Source organism: Thalassophryne amazonica, chromosome 2, assembly GCF_902500255.1.
Source record: "Thalassophryne amazonica chromosome 2, fThaAma1.1, whole genome shotgun sequence".
Taxonomy (NCBI): domain Eukaryota; kingdom Metazoa; phylum Chordata; class Actinopteri; order Batrachoidiformes; family Batrachoididae; genus Thalassophryne; species Thalassophryne amazonica.
Window position 1 is genome coordinate 41,477,546 of NC_047104.1, and position 17,363 is coordinate 41,494,908.

The 17,363-nt window shown below is 42.5% G+C and overlaps 1 protein-coding gene and 1 long non-coding RNA gene across 5 annotated transcripts in view; one reads left to right on the plus strand and one right to left on the minus strand.

Annotated features, from left to right (window-relative positions):
• The window catches only part of phkb (phosphorylase kinase, beta), a 318,068-nt gene that overhangs the window by 253,977 nt on the left and 46,728 nt on the right, over window positions 1-17,363 (plus strand). For all 4 annotated transcript variants that reach the window (XM_034185351.1, XM_034185355.1, XM_034185336.1 and 1 more), the window contains 2 exons: window positions 8,514-8,597; window positions 12,699-12,803. In XM_034185351.1, the coding sequence (XP_034041242.1) occupies window positions 8,514-8,597; window positions 12,699-12,803 (189 nt within the window). The remainder of the gene's footprint in view (window positions 1-8,513; window positions 8,598-12,698; window positions 12,804-17,363) is intronic.
• Window positions 940-17,334, minus strand: LOC117523800. Its single transcript, XR_004564624.1, has 3 exons — window positions 17,324-17,334; window positions 11,967-11,981; window positions 940-1,009 (listed from the first exon to the last, which is right to left on the minus strand). It is a non-coding gene; the product is annotated as an uncharacterized LOC117523800 (long non-coding RNA).

Here is a 17,363-nt window from a genome sequence, read left to right on the forward strand (position 1 = left end):
GTTTTACTACTGCAAATGACTTTTTTCAGTGTACACTCATAGTGAAATGCATTATGCAGACGGGGGACTTACAGGAAATTATGATGGTCCTCTTTGGAAAACAGACCACTGAAGTGTATTGGGGGTGGGGGGCAGGTAGCATCTGGATTTAATAGAAGTATATTGATATTGCACAGGGTAAGTGCTTAGGCATGACTGATTGAGGGCTGGTGGAGATACTGATTTTTGAAGGCTCTGTTTTTTGTTGGTTTATTTGTTTGCGAGTAAAGGTTATTGGTTGTTCTGTTTTAATCTGTGAGGAATTGGCCAATGCAGTCTCGTTTGAGGGCGGGCGCTAAAGAGGTAAAATATGACGCATATGACACAATTTTTCTACATCCGGGGACAGCCCTCGTCTGTCCCCATCAGAAACATGGCACTTTCTCTGTTTTTGGGCAAATTACATACAAATAAAGTGAAAATGCAAAGAAAAAGTGAAGATGCTGTGGAAAGTGGACATGTGTTGCTTTTTGTTTATGACCCGGACCTCAGACATGATGAGGTGGTTGTGCAGGCGAGAGTAAGCAACTACTCTGGTTAGCTGTGTAGGCTAACACTTACCGACACAACCTCTCCCATTTGCCTCGTCTTCCCTTCTTCACAGGGAACCTGCACTTTTCCCAACTGTTTCGGTGATTGCAGCCGAAAACCAAACAGTACACCATTTTTCCTTTAGGAATGGCACTGTTTGTGGGGAGAGACTAATCCCTTGGTGGATTGTGAGAGTGTCAGCACAAATAATTCAGAGGATGGGGGTTTCAGCGGAAACCATTTTCAACCGGCACGTCTTCAGCCGGCACGTTCGCTAGGTTGTGGCGAGTATGCTTTTAAGTTTGCTGAACGCAGCCAAATGGTTTGTGTTGAAACTCCCACACTCTGCCCGGGGATTAATCTCTGCCATGTTTGTGCAGGCTGTTCACAGATGTGGTCAAATCCCGCAATATCACGCAGGGGTTCAAACGAGACTGCACTGGCCTATTTGACGGGAGCTGTTTGTATTTGTGCGTGTTACAAATGGTTTTTTGGGGTTTTCTTTGAATGTTCCTTGCAGGTTTTGGCCTGGTCACTGATTGGTGCTGTTCAGTTGTTGTTTGTTTGTTTTTGGAAAGCTGTTCCTGATCACTGAATTTGTCCTTCTTCTCCACTGTTCCCTGGTCAAGCAGATGGGCATATTTACACAGATATCCAGGTTGGATGCATAAAATTGCTCAAACATTTATTAAACATACTCAAGCATACACACATTATAAATCTGCTGTCTGTTTAACCAAAGATTGCAGAGATGTCATATTGATGAACTGTCCAAGTGGCACTAAGGTTTCTGCACACACTATATAATTTGAAATGATTGAGAAATATTAAACAGACGCCTGCAAACACACGACTTTATAAATCAGGAGAGGAGAGTGTGGATGAATACTTTTACATTTGTGCATACACTACAGGTGACCCAGAGTCTGAACAAAATGCTGAACCTTTACGAACATCAGTGTATGTTGTTATGTTTCGGACGCGGGCGGAGAACCGACCCAGCGTTTGAAGGAGCCAGCATAAAATAAGCAGAGCACGGTTCAAAGGATAACATAATTTAATAAACATAACAGTGATTGATGATAAACAACTAAACAGTCCATGGTCTGGTGAGGTGAAAACACGGCGCGCTCTCAGCAGCGCAAACGGTCCGGAGCCACAGCATCCAACCAGCCTCACAACCGCAGACCACGTGTAACCACACCAGCCCAGGACCTCCACATCCAGCATGTTCACCTCCAAGATCGTCTGAGACCAGCCACTCGGACAGCTGCTGAAACAATCAGTTTGCATAACCAAAGAATTTCTGAACAAACTGTCAGAAACCATCTCAGGGAAGCTCATCTGCATGCTTGTCGTCCTCATCGGGGTCTCGACCTGACTCCAGTTCGTCGTCGTAACCGACTTGAGTGGGCAAATGCTCACATTCGCTGGCATTTGGCACGTTGGAGAGGTGTTCTTTTCACGGATGAATCCCAGTTCACACTGTCCAGGGCAGATGGCAGACAGCGTGTGTGGCGTCGTGTGGGTGAGCAGTTTTCTGATGTCAGTGTTGTGGATCGAGTGGCCCATGGTGGCGGTGGGGTTATGGTATGGGCAGGTGTCTGTTATGGACGAAGAACACAGGTGCATTTTATTGATGGCATTTTGAATGCACAGATACCGTGACGAGATCCTGAGGCCCATTGTTGTGCCATACATCCAAGAACATCACCTCATGTTGCAGCAGGATAATGCATGGCCCCATGTTGCAAGGACCTGTACACAATTCTTGGAAGCTGAAAATGTCCCAGTTCTTGCATGGCCGGCATACTCACCGGACATGTCACCCATTGAGCATGTTTGGGATGCTCTGGACCGGTGTATATGACGGCGTGTACCAGTTCCTGCCAATATCCAGCAACTTCGCACAGCCATTGAAGAAGAGTGGACCACATTCCACAGGCCACAATTGACAACCTGATCAACTCTATGCGAAGGAGATGTGTTGCACTGCATGAGGCAAATGGTGGTCACACCAGATACTGACTGGTATCCCCCCCCCCCCCCCCCCCCCCAATAAAACAAAACTGTACCTTTCAGACTGGCCTTTTATTGTGGGCAGTCTAAGGCACACCTGTGCACTAATCATGGTGTCTAATCAGCATCTTGGTATGGCACACCTGTGAGGTAGGATGGATTATCTCAGCAAAGGAGAAGTGCTCACTATCACAGATTTAGACTGGTTTGTGAACAATATTTGAGGGAAATGGTGATATTGTGTATGTGGAAAAAGTTTTAGATCTTTGAGTTCATCTCATACAAAATGGGAGCAAAACCAAAAGTGTTGTGTTTATATTTTTATTGAGTGTATAAAAAAGGCTGAAATGCCAGATCTTTTTTTATTAAATGCCTCGAAATAAAGCTTAAAGGTGACACGACAAGCAGATCTTCATTGTTTCATTTCAGCAACACTGTGGTGGTACACAGATAATAACAAATATTGTGTCACTGTCCAAACACTTAAGAACCTGACTGTAGCCACTGAATAAACCTGAAATGCAGCTGTTCATGTTTCCCGTATTTTGGCTCTCTGTTTGTGCTGCGACCACTGGAAATGTGAGGCTGTGAAATGATGGTTTCATAGTCTGCCTGTGTGTTGCGTTTCTTCATTGATATTCTGTATATAGGAAGCAGTGGGTGCAGAAGTTCTTTGAGCCTGCCGTGCATTTCTCCTGCAGGTCTCATCTGTTGCTGTTAAGGCAGGGATTTACAATCACACCTAATCCACAATTAGCATTTCTCTAATATGTAAAAGCTGTTGCATTGGGTACAAATTGAAAAAGGTATTCGTCGAAATAACAGAGCACCACCTTTTGGTTCACTGCATGTATTGCGGTACATGCAGAGAAGATGCAGCACAGAGAGCTTGACAGGCAGCTTTCCTGCAATGCTTCTTGGGCATGTGGGCGTATTGATGCTGTTTCATAATGGGACAGATTGGGAGGTATTTAAATTTAGATTTTATAGACTGCCACAAGGAGAAGACGTGCTATGGTAACACTCGCCCAGATTCATTAAAAAATAGAAATGTCATGCACGCACGTACACAACACTGCAAATGAAGTTACAAATGGAAGATAATTGCACACAACTGGGCTCCAAGCAAGAAAAGCCATGAAATCAATGTCCATCTTCTTTCTCTTTGCATCTTTGAATGGCTGCATTTTGACAGAAGACAAGCTTTTTATCTGTGGCACAAATGAAATACTTCGGGAACTGGAGCCTGCAGTGAGTGCATTCTTTCTTGTTGCTGTTTCTAAATGTATTTCAGGGACAGTCAGTGCATTGGGCTTGACCTTTTCCACGGCTTTTTTAAATAAAAAATTAAGAAGTGGGATGCTCTTTGATCAAATAACAGGGTAATTACAGCTGTACCAGCTAAAAATACTTAAGGATTTCTATTTATGTAAGGTTTAATTCCTTGACAAATATATTTTGATAATTGCTGGTGTAGGATTTTAATCTGTCTCAAATTGGAAAACCATCTATCAAAATTTAAATTGAACCTGTTGTGTGTTCCACGTTCTGAGACACTGAGTCCACAAATTGAGTATGAGCTACGTACATCATGCTGGATTTGAGTATTGATGCCTGAAAACCTGTGCTGCTGATATTGGCATTTTTTTCCCCAGTTGATACACATTGTATTTGACATCGGACTTGATCTAAATCTCATAGAGATACATTTTGTTAAAACCTTTGCCATAGGACAAGGATATGGCATAATGTCTCTCAAAGGGCCATGAGGTCAGGTCTAGGAACATGTGCTCGTACCATGTCACAACATCTACCTCGCCACAAAACCACCCTGTGTCCTGGTTGGTGTCCACCCAGGCGAGCAATTGCTATATCACCAGCTACCGAACATAGCCGTCTCAGGAAATAGATACACAAATATTTCTAAGTCACTGAATATATCTTGGATTTTATTTGCAGCAATCTTTAAGAAATACAAATAGTATTGTACTGTAAGGCAAATCTGTCAAGAGTAGGCAGTTCTCAGCTGACTGACCATGCAAATTTGAGACTAGTGAGGGGAGCCACCAAGACAGTCACTTTAGAAGTGTTTCTTTATTGCTAGCTTTTACATAATATATGAAAGACAACTTAGATTTATATAGTAACACAGCAGTTTTGAAGTGCTTTCCTCAGTGTTGGAAGAGGAGCCAGAGTGAGACAAGCAAACATAAGTCACTGATCTGCTCTGCTCTGATTGGCTGCCACCATGTGCTTCCCATAATGCTTTTTGCAAGTCTGTGGAAGGGTCCACATGACCTATGATGTCACTGTCATAGACTGTATGGGTCTCAACCATCACTGCCATAAATAGTTCAAGTCCGTCTGTTCATTCTCAGCAAAAATATAAATGCAACACTTTTGGTTTTGCTCCCATTTTGTATGAGATGAACTCAAAGATCTAAAACTTTTTCCACATACACAATATCACCATTTCCCTCAAATATTGTTCACAAACCAGTCTAAATCTGTGATAGTGAGCATTTCTCCTTTGCTGAGATAATCCATCCCACCTCACAGGTGTGCCATATCAAGATGCTGATTAGACACCATGATTATTGCACAGGTGTGCCTTAGACTGCCCACAATAAAAGGCCACTCTGAAAGGTGCAGTTTTATCACACAGCACAATGCCACAGATGTCGCAAGATTTGAGGGAGCGTGCAATTGGCATGCTGACAGCAGGAATGTCAACCAGAGCTGTTGCTCATGTATTGAATGTTCATTTCTCTACCATAAGCCATCTCCAAAGGCGTTTCAGAGAATTTGGCAGTACATCCAACCAGCCTCACAACCGCAGACCACGTGTAACCACACCAGCCCAGGACCTCCACATCCAGCATGTTCACCTCCAAGATCGTCTGAGACCAGCCACTTGGACAGCTGCTGAAACAATCGGTTTGCATAACCAAAGAATTTCTGAACAAACTGTCAGAAACCGTCTCAGGGAAGCTCATCTGCATGCTCGTCGTCCTCATCGGGGTCTCGACCTGACTCCAGTTCGTCGTCGTAACCGACTTGAGTGGGCAAATGCTCACATTCGCTGGCATTTGGCACGTTGGAGAGGTGTTCTCTTCACGGATGAATCCCGGTTCACACTGTTCAGGGCAGATGGCAGACAGCGTGTGTGGCGTCGTGTGGGTGAGCGGTTTTCTGATGTCAGTGTTGTGGATCGAGTGGCGCATGGTGGCGGTGGGGTTATGGTATGGGCATGCGTCTGTTATGGACGAAGAACACAGGTGCATTTTATTGATGGCATTTTGAATGCACAGAGATACCGTGACGAGATCCTGAGGCCCATTGTTGTGCCATACATCCAAGAACATCACCTCATGTTGCAGCAGGATAATGCACGGCCCCATGTTGCAAGGATCTGTACACAGTTCTTGAAAGCTGACAATGTCCCAGTTCTTGCATGGCCGGCATACTCACCGGACATGTCACCCATTGAGCATGTTTGGGATGCTCTGGACCGGTGTATACGACAGCGTGTACCAGTTCCTGCCAGTATCCAGCAACTTCGCACAGCCATTGAAGAGGAGTGGACCAACATTCCACAGGCCACAATTGACAACCTGATCAACTCTATGCGAAGGAGATGTGTTGCACTGCATGAGGCAAATGGTGGTCACACCAGATACTGACTGGTATCCCCCCCAATAAAACAAAACTGCACCTTTCAGAGTGGCCTTTTATTGTGGGCAGTCTAAGGCACACCTGTGCACTAATCATGGTGTTTAATCAGCATCTTGGTATGGCACACCTGTGAGGTGGGATGGATTATCTCAGCAAAGGAGAAGTGCTCACTATCACAGATTTAGACTGGTTTGTGAACAATATTTGAGGGAAATGGTGATATTGTGTATGTGGAAAAAGTTTTAGATCTTTGAGTTTATCTCATACAAAATGGGAGCAAAACCAAAATTGTTGCGTTTATATTTTTGTTGAGTGTATTTATTTTTTTTTTGTATTTTTTGCATGACAACGTGAATCATATTGGTAATGTCATAATTTAAAGACAAATAAAATTATAGTGGTGCCAGTGAAATTTTTTTTATGCCTTAAGTGTTACAAAGCTCAGTGGCCCTACTTTTAAATGATCTATTTTACTTAAGATATTTGACTGTAAATGGACTGCATTTATATAGCGCTTTTCCATCTGCATCAGAAGCTCAAAGCGCTTTACAATTATGCCTCACATTCACCCCGATGTCAGGGTGCTGCCATACAAGGCGCTCACTACACACTGGGAGCAATAGGGGATTAAGGACCTTGCCCAAGGGCCCTTAGTGATTTTCCAGTCAGGCGGGGATTTGAACCCATGATCTTCTAGACTCAAGCCCAACACCTTAACCATGAGACCATCACCTCACCAAGCTGTATTATCAGCAATATCAACAATATATATATATCAACAATATATCAACAATATAAGATATTTGACACTTAAAACAGGCAGAATTGCTTTAGTCTGTCATTAGTTTTGTGCTACTGTTGTGTATGCTGTAGCAGCACAATTTCCTATTGAATGAATGCCTCTAAATGTCATAACCAGTTCAGGGTGGGCTGTATACCACTGTCATAGTCTTCACCAGTGTGATAGTGTACCACAGTATGTTTTAGGAAATACCATTATCACCATGAGAAATTAGGCCAAGGAGAACCCCTGCAAGGCCAGAAATATTTTTAACAACAACAACAACAACAAATAAATAAAGCAGATGAAATGACAAAAACTAATACCAGATATTCATTAATTTGGAAATCAATAATCAATTTGGCTCATCTGCAGCTCTGATCAGCACTGCAGAGCTGAGGTTGTGATGATTAATTCTCTGTTCTTTTCTTGTTCTCTATTAACTTTATTGTGTGAACCAGCGGAATTTTACACTGTTGCTCGTTTAAGCCTCAAAAATCACAAATTTGTTAAATGTTAAACTCTTTGATTCATAAAGTTTTTCATCCAAATTTTAACTTTGAAGGAGCAGATTTGAACATAAGAAGAGTCCAGGAGGTGTCCAGGTCAAACTCTTGTTCAAAAATAAATAATTACTAAAGGGGTCATATGTACATTACAGAGCAAAAGCAGTAATACTGTGATGTTATGTGTTCACTGTTCAAAAAGTGAAAAATACCATGATACTAATTTGGGTCATATCGCTCAACCCTAGAACGACTACAGTAAGACTATAGAACTACTCTGCACTATCAGTTTTTAAAACCAATAAGACTAGAATGTATGATTGCCATCAGTCAGAAAGATTTGCTACTGATGACCTTTCAAGGTGCCCCCCCCCCCCCCCCCCCCCTCTTTTCTTATTATTTTCAGTGCACTATGTAATATGCTAAATTCCTCACTTGGGGACAGTATGTTGTCATTTATTTGTCCTAATGAGGGCTAACCTCAGGCTAAGTGTCTGGTTCTATAGACCTCTACGTATCAGTAAAACACTCTTATCAGGTCTGGTGCCCAGGAGTGTGTTTAGGTCAACTAAGCACGCCACTGATGACAGCACAGGGAGCTTTCATTATCACCACATCTCATAACTTTACACAGAGCTAATATCAGGTTGTAGTTCTGCCATATGGAGGTAATTTCAGTTTATGAGTTGCAACAACAGAAATGCCTCAGTGGGACAGACAGATGATGGGCTCACACTTTGCATCATAATAAGTAATGGCTCTATGCGGCGTGACATTTCAAATCAAAGACTTTATTTTAATCTCTTCTGACAAGACGGCACTGATACGATCCCTGGGAAATATAGAGATAACGATGCAGATTGAAGCTTTGCACATTTTGCACTACAATGAGGAAATGCAGGAGGTGCATAGTTGCTGTGTGCAGGTTGTGTTCGGTGACAGCTTTTTTTGTGTTTTTACAGGCATACAGTTTCCTGGCTGTCAATAAGAAGCTCGGCTTGAGTGGGCGCCCAGACAGGCCAGTGGGCTGCATTGGCACCTGCAAGGTAGAGGAATTTGCACACGCACCCTACACACACGAAAGCGGTGTGACCAGTGGGTGCTTCAAAACACCCTTCGCCGGCGAAGCTTACACTGGCAAAGACTGAAGTGCTTTTAGATCACTGTGTACTTTCAAGAAAAGAGTAATCCTGCTAAGCCTCTTTAAATATCTCTTAAGGTTGAACCACACTACATACTCCATCCGACAGACTGTTTAGATTTTTTAAATCAAACAGAAGCCCCTGTTTCACTGACAAAATGGCAGCTGAATTGGCCTGAAAAAAACTCATAATGCTCCAACTCTGATACTTTGACAGACACAACAATCTTGCACATACGAGGTCTGTCCAAAAAGTATCGGACCTTTTTAGTTTTTGCAAAAACCATATGGATTTGAATCACGTGTGATTGCATCAGCCAAGCTTGAACCTTCATGCGCATGCGTGAGTTTTTTCACGCCTGTCGGTTGCGTCATTCGCCTGTGAGCAGGCTTTGTGTGAGCAGTGGTCCACCCCTCTCGTCGGATTTTTATTGCGAATAAATGTCTGAACGATTTGGAGCTTTGCTGCATCAAATTTTTCCAGAAACTGTGAGAGACCTCCAGCTGGACACCATTCGGAAAATTTAGATGGCTTTCAGCACCGATTTTATGGGGATTACACAGATTAAGGAGTGCTCCAGCCGGTTTAAAGACCGCCCACAGCGTCTGAGAGCACGGCGCGCTCCGGGCGCCGATCGACAAGCTCAAACCCCGCTCAAACAACCAGATCATTTCCAACGTGAAGACTTTGTTGATCCGGAACGTCATCTGACTTTCACAAAAAAGGCAGAAGGTGTGGACATCAGCACTTTTTCGGCACATATTACTGTTACAGGAGTTTTTTTCATGGAAAGAGAAGCAGAGGAATGCACCACCGTGCCGCTCATGGTGCGGGACAAAACCACCTCCGTGTTGGTCTCACAGGACGGCTTTCAGGTGGCTTTCAGATGGCTTCAGGTTGCTTTTCAGTTGTGTGAGTATCCGAGAAATTGTGCATGAGCTGGACATGCCCCAACATATCCTGTGAGGCTTTTTCACGGCGTTGCTTTGCGCCATGCGGCTCCGCCGCGATGCACGGAATTCCTCCGCACGTCTGTCTGTGTGCCGAAAAAGTGCTGATGTCCACGTCTTCCGCAATTCCTGTGCTAGTCAGACGACATATCAGATCAAGACAGCGTCCAGTATAGAAATGAATGGCACATTCCACTGTTACAGGAGTTTTTGTCATGGAAAGAGGAGCGGAGGAATTCCGCGCGTCGCAGCGGAGACGCATGGCGCAAAGCAACGCCGTGATGAAGCCTCACAGGACATGTTGGGGCATGTCCAGCTCATGCACAATTTCTCGGATACTCACACGACTGAAAAACAGCCGGAAGCCATCTGAAAGCCGTCCTGTGAGACATTTATTCGCAATAAAAATCTGACGAGAGGGGTGGACCACTGCTCACACAAAGCCTGCTCACAGGCGAATGACGCAACCGACAGGCGTGAAAAAACTCACGCATGCGCACGAAGGTTCAAGCTTGGCTGATGCAATCACACGTGATTCAAATCCATATGGTTTTTGCAAAAAATAAAAAGGTCCGATACTTTTTGGACAGACCTCGTATAGTACTTTTGTCACACCTTATTTGTTTGACAGACAAAAAGAAGGCAGTGTCAATGAAAAATGGGTTATAATGATGAAAAAATTCTGTTGTATCAATATAAAATGTGTTTTGTATCACTACCAAATGTATTTATGTTTGTTTTTTAAAATGTGTTTATGAACCAAACGTGTGCATGTGTTTGCCTTCAAGGACCAAGATGGAGGCCTACACAGTCTTTCATCATCAAGCCAAGCTATTATTCCTGGTTGTCAGACACAGAGTTTGACAGCATGAAATTTGCAATTAAGACACTTGAGCTTGCAACACGCAACTGTCAAAAAAGCATGCCGTCGTTGAAAAGAGGAACTGCTAACATCTTACGTTATGTTTTATGTGATTCTGATGGATTGCAAAATTTGGAACAGATTCTCAAGAGGAACATGTTCTTGATTTCCATCCTGACTTTACATCAAGTTTTTGTCAGTCTGCTGCCTCATGATAGCATTGCGTCAGTACTGTGCCTGACCACACCTCTTTTTAAGACTGACACAGCCATACCCACACAAATGAGCAAAAGTATGCTTGCTATTTACACAACGTGACCATTGGGCATAAATATGATAACTGTGTCGGTTGGAAACTAACAGATACTTTGGCCAGATTTACCTGCCACTAAGGTCATTAGGCAATGACCCAATACAGCCATTATTGGATTGTTTGAGTAAGGTCAAATCTTGGATGGGCACTAATTTATTAAATCTTAATGAATCCAAGATGGAGGTTATCCTGTTTGGGGGGAGCACTTCCAGCTGCTCTGCTGATGTCCTGGGTCCTCTGGGTTCCAACATTCACTCCTGTGTGAAGAACCTTGGGATGATTTTTGACAGCCATTTTAAATTTGATACGTAGATCAGTGCTGTTGTTAGAACAAGTTTCTTCCAACTGTGTCTCCTAGCCAAGTCCAAGCCATATTTCTCGAGGAATGACCTTGAGAAGGTTATGGACGCCTTTGTCACAAGTAGACTAGATTATTGTAACTCTCTGTACACTGGCTTAGATCAGACCTCTCTAAAGCGCCTCCAGCTTATTCAGAATGCTGCTGCTCATCTTCTTTCGGGTAAGAAAAAGTCCGACCACATTACACCGGTTTTGGCTGCTCTTCACTGGCTTCCGGCCCGTTACCGGGTGTATCTTTTGGAGCTTCTTTTTCCTTACACCCCAACCAGAGCCTTAAGGTCTTCTGACCAGCTGTTGCTGGAGGTGCCTAAAACCAGATTAAAGATGAGAGGTGACAGAGCCTTTGCGGCGGCTGCCCCCAGGCTCTGGAATAGTCTCCCCTTTAATATTAGCTCATCCCTGTCCCTAGAGACTTTTAAAGCCTTTTAAAAATCTGTTTCTTTTCTTTGGCCTTTCCTAAATGAGCTATTGCATCTCTATTTCTTACTACTTTTTACTCTTTTTTTACTTTGTCTTTTATTTGTTTTATTGCCTATTGCAATTGTATTAATTTATTTAATTATGATTGGGGGTAACTTGGTGCCCATTTTTTAATGTACAGCACTTTAGTAGACTGCTGTCGTTTTTAAACGTGCTTTAGAAATAAAGGTTGAGTTGAGTTAGCGATGCATGGTAGGGCCCTGAAACTCATCCTCCTGATTGCAGCATCTTATAGTGAGGTAACCCTGGTCTTCATCACATGCATTATATACTCGTTCATACATTCATTTTAGGCAAATATGTACAACCTGTCCAATATCACACTTCCGTACAGCAATCCACATAAATTTGCCAGGCCTCACAGAAATTAACTACAGCTCAGAAACTCAGCAAAGAAATAGAAAATATTCATCCGTCTCAGTTCCAAGCGTCTTGGAGCTGCACACGCACACAGTATGCATCAGTGAATCCTGAATAGATTTCGGCTTTTTTCAGGACTTATTGCATTTTCATACGCTAAGCTGCTGTCAGGGCTGTGTGGGGCTTATTGAATTGTTTGTGCTTGTATGCTAATGTCCGTAGCTGATGCTGTGTGCCGTTTCTTCCAAATGAAGGTCATAGCAAGACCAAATAAGTTGGGCTGTAGCAGCTTCTCCAACAAAGGCAAACAAATGAATCATGGTTTCCAACACATTGTTGAGACAATATTATAATGGAGCATTCAGTGGGAAAGTGGCAGGCTGCCTGAGGACATTATCCTCATCTGTGTGTGTGTGTGTGTTTGTGTGTGTGTGTGTGTGTGTGTGTGTGTTATAATGAGTGGCCATGTAGCCCCTCAGTCCTCAGATTGATGGCTTGTTTTATACTCTGTCCAGAATAATGTATATGCGGCTATTTCTGTGCCATTTGTCTTCTAATGCAAGTGTGTGTGTGTGTGTGTGTGTGTGTGTGTGTGTGTGTGTGTGTGTGTGTGTGTGTGTGTGTGTGTGTGTGTGTGTGTGTGTGTGTGTGTGTGCGCGCGTGCACGCCTCTACCTCCAGATTTATCGCATTCTGGGAAAAACTGTGGTGTGCTACCCAATAGTGTTTGATCTCAGTGACTTTTACTTGTCTCAAGACGTTATGCTGCTGATTGATGACATTAAGGTAAGCCAGGCTTACACGCATGGAGCCGACGCTCTGGCTGTCGCTGACACCGTGTAATTGTGATATATTTTTCATTACACACCTCTTGTATTTTGAAAAAGTCTTCTTCTTTTAAAGGAATCGTATTTTCAGAAAGTCGATATGAGTCACCAGGGGCCTCATGTATGAAGGTTGTGTACACACAGAAACATGGCGTACGTCCATCTCCACGCTAACGTTCAGATGTATCAAAAGTGAAATGACCGTGGAAATGTGTGGTGCCCCACGCAAAAATCCTAGCTGGCGTACGTACATTTCTACAACTGTTGTTCCACTGATGACACATAGAGGTGATGCTGGGAACCCTTAATAGTGTGAAGCATGACATCATCAGTGATGTGCACGTCAGAGACACACTGATGAACAGTTAGCACACCCACATGTTTGCAGTTATATGGGTGGACATAAAAGCATGCGGAAAGTGATAAAGAAAATGTCATTAACAATGGCTGCGTTAGCGTTGTTTGAGGACCTTGCAAATGCTGCAATTCGACATGAGCGTATATTCAGGGAACGTGAGGATTTTGTGTACCAAGGCCAGTGTTACTGGAGTTGTGCACAGCACTGTGGCTGGCCCAGAGCGCAATATGGTGAGGAGCCAGGTGGGTGTCTGTGCCCACACAGGTGCTGACCACGCTGGGCTTCCTGGCAGCAGGGGCATTCCAGCAGGAGCTGGCCAATCAGTCAGGAGTGTGCCAGTCAACCTTGAGCCGAGCCATGCCAGATGTGTCGAACGGAATCATCCGAATGTCATCCAGGTACATCACATTCCAACATTAAAGCGCAATTTGCAGTGAGAGCCGGTTTCCCTAATGTAATCAGAGCCATTGACTGTACACATTTTGCTATAAAGTCGCCATCACATGATGAATTTGTTTTTGTTAACTGCAAAATTTTAATTCCATCATTGTTTAAATCATATGTGATGTGCAAATGCATCTAACTAACATCATGGCTAGGTGGCCTGGTTCAAAGCATGGCTCATTCATCCTGACAAACAGCGTGGTTGGGGCAGCCCAGTCGCACGTTTTTTGTTTTTTCCCATGCTCCTGCCACATGACATTTCCATGACACGGTTTTTTATTTTAATATTTCTACCACTAACCCCTTCTCCTAATCCTCATCATAACCCCCTAAACCCCCCTCACCCCCCATCATCCCGCATTGTGTGCCCCCATCTGGCATGTGTGTGATGAGTAAATAGTTTTTTCGTGTAATTGTTCTTAATTGTGCGCATTCAAATATGTATTTTGTTATTATTTTGTTGTTGTTGTTTCTTGATGGTGAAACTAGGGATTCTTAACAAGCCCCCGATTCTTTGTGTTCACTATTTGTCAGTAAACGCATGCTTATAGCTGTGATGTCACACACTGTCAGCCAAACCTCATACTCTTTAACTTCAGTGTGTATGCGCTGCTTCCGTTTCATGTTTATTTCAGTTAACATGTAGCTCGCACTGTGTTAAATTCTTTCTCTTACCGTGATCATTCCGGACAGGGAGGAGAATCCCCAGGTCCCACGGCCTATTTAAATATATTTACATATTTAAATGGGAATGTGGACAGGGAGAAATTTAGTGCATGTGTATGTGCGCTCAATTCAGTGGGATGTACAAATGGAATGTGCTTGGAACCATCTCGGATCTTTGTACATGAGGCCCCTGATGTCTTTAAACAGATATTTAACTCAGTGGTTGTGTCCCACATGGGAAGCAGATAATTTGCTTAGCAGCATTGCATTTTTCTCAAAGGTGAAGAATTTCGCCTTGCACTTAGACGTGCAGGACTTTGATGGTGTTTAAGGTGAAACCCCAACAATTTAACCACTAACTGTTTTAGGTGCATTTAGTTGCTGACATAAGTTTACATGTACGTTAGCTGAAAGCTTTTAAATTCAATTTCCCTTACTGTACTATTCCTTTTTCTCATTGTGTTCAGTCAGTCAGAATGTCTACTTTAATTCCATATAAAATTAGCAATATTTGCAAGATGGATTTATTTCAGACTTTCAGTGGGTGATTGATTTATTGATTGATATACCACATTGACTGCCTCTTTAAACAGCATGGAATATTCCAGAAATCTACAGAAATTGGCCATATTGCTTCTTAGTGGCATAATTTGGAGACAGTTGGGGTCAGGTCTAGATCTTGTTCAAGTGTAGCATCTTGAGATAATGTAGGTTGTGATTTGCCACCGTATGAATAATTACAATTACATTTAATTGAATTCAGCCTGTGGCTATATTTTATGGCCTACCTATAGAACCAGTGCCCTTATGTGTCTCCCACTGCTAGTTTTTGCAAATTGATTGTCTATATTTTGAGGCAAAATAAATAAATAAAAAAATTGGATACCCGGTTGAGGACCGAACCTGGGTGTAGTAAGTGGTAAACGTAACGTTGTAGAATATTGTGCACAATTTGGAAAGTTTTAAACGTGTTTTAAAAATGTTTGACATCTGATTAAATCGTGATCCGCAAAATGGAAATAATCTGATTTAACTTGTTCAGACCTTGTGTAAATGTAGGTGAAAGTGGATAATCAGGTCCAATATGCAGTAATCAGTACGTACCATTCTGTGAGAAGAAACCTCTTTCTGACCCTGCTGGTTGTGCTCTTCAACAGAAGACAGTTTTGAGATCTTAACAGACATTTTAGCTTTTTGGAAAAGTGAGAGGTGCAGTGCTGCCGCACAGACAAAAACAATCATGTCATGACAATTGTACGTATTCCAGTGTATTCTTCAGTAATGGGCTACACATGGACATAAACTGATCTAAAATAGTAAGACGAACGTTTTCTGTTCTTTAAAAAATTGGGCCAATTTCATCCATTTTGAAATTGGGGCAAAAAATCAGCAATGGAAAACCACTCTAAGAGCATTCAGAAAAATAAAAATGAGTAAAACCAAATAATAATAATAAAAAATGCAGACATTATTAGTCTGGATGGTCAGGAATTGCAGGACACAAATGCATGGCTCATACAAACAGCTCTTAGTGAAGGCTTTAATGAGGTACAAAGGTACAAAGTACATCAGGCATACAGCGTGGTCGAGGCAACAGGCTGGAGGTCAGGTACACACTATGAGGCAGGCAGGAATACGAATGCAGGAACAGAGCTGGAATGAAGGCACAAGGCACAACAAACTGGCGAGGAACAAACACAGTCAGTGAGTTTATATAACCCAAGATGATAATCAGCATACCAGAAACAGGTGTGCATGGAACGCACCAGAACCAGGGCGTGGCCAGAGAGAGAGAGAAACACCCATCACCAATAACCAAGAGAGAGAGATAAGAGAAACAGAGACAGACCCAAGCACAAAAACCCAGCAATAGAATAAACAAACCAAAGCCAAAGAAATGCAAAAATAACTAACAGAACAAAAGAACAAAATAAAACAGAAAACCAACAAAACTCAAACCCTGACAGACATATTGTAGAAAAATGAAAACAAGAAACTTTATAAGCCTATTGAGCAAAATGAGAAATCATTTTAAGTGAAAATTGAGTCTGAAGTTATTTGATGGCAACTTTTTCAAACTGATTTATACCATTTGACATTTGAGAAACCTATGACACGGTTGATTTTTACACATTGCACAGATTTTAGTTTTAAGAAATATTGAAGATTATAATACAATTTATTTTGATTATTGTAATTTCAAGGCAAAATACAATATTTTGCATTTCCTACATTTTCTGCATACGGTTACCCTCAGTTGGTCTATTTTGTGAGGTTTTTTGTGACATGAGTGAAACGACAATACTTTTTTTTAAGACATTTATGTTTTACAACATATCTTCCTTCCATACCGTCCCTTGAGGCCGTGGCAGTAGGAGGACAGAGGAGATGTTATTGGTGCTGTACATGGATATACAAGTGTTATTGATGTATAGTTACACATATTCTGGGGCACATGGTGAATCATTACATTTCCTGCACTATTGTATTGACTCCACTGGTATTTATTTAATCAATGAAACAAAACAAATCCAGAGCCAATTCTTGCTAAACTTGTTGCTGTTTTCATCATGAAACACTAATGTAAAGCATGAATTATTTACAAATGGAGAAAAGATTTCTGTCAACTGAGTGTACGAGGTCTATTAGACAATAAACAGACCCTTTTATTTTTTTTTTTAACTATATGGATTTGAATGATGTGCGATTCCACCAATCATGCTTGAACCCTCGTGCGCATGCGTGAGTTTTTTCACGCGTGTCGGTGACGTCATTTCCCTGTAGGCAGGCCTTGAGTGAGATGTGGTCCAGCCCTCTCGGCTTAATTCCTTTGTTTCACACGCTGCTCGAGACGGCGCGCGTTGCTTTATCAAAATTTTTTCTGGACCTGTGAGGAATATCCGAGTGGACACTATTCGAGAAATTAAGCTGGTTTTCGGTGAAAAGTTTAATGGCTGATGAGAGATTATGGGGTGTTTCTGTCGCTGTAAGGACTTCCCACAGAGCGGGACGTCCTGCAGCGCTTCCAGGCGCCATCGTTGGCCTGTTTCG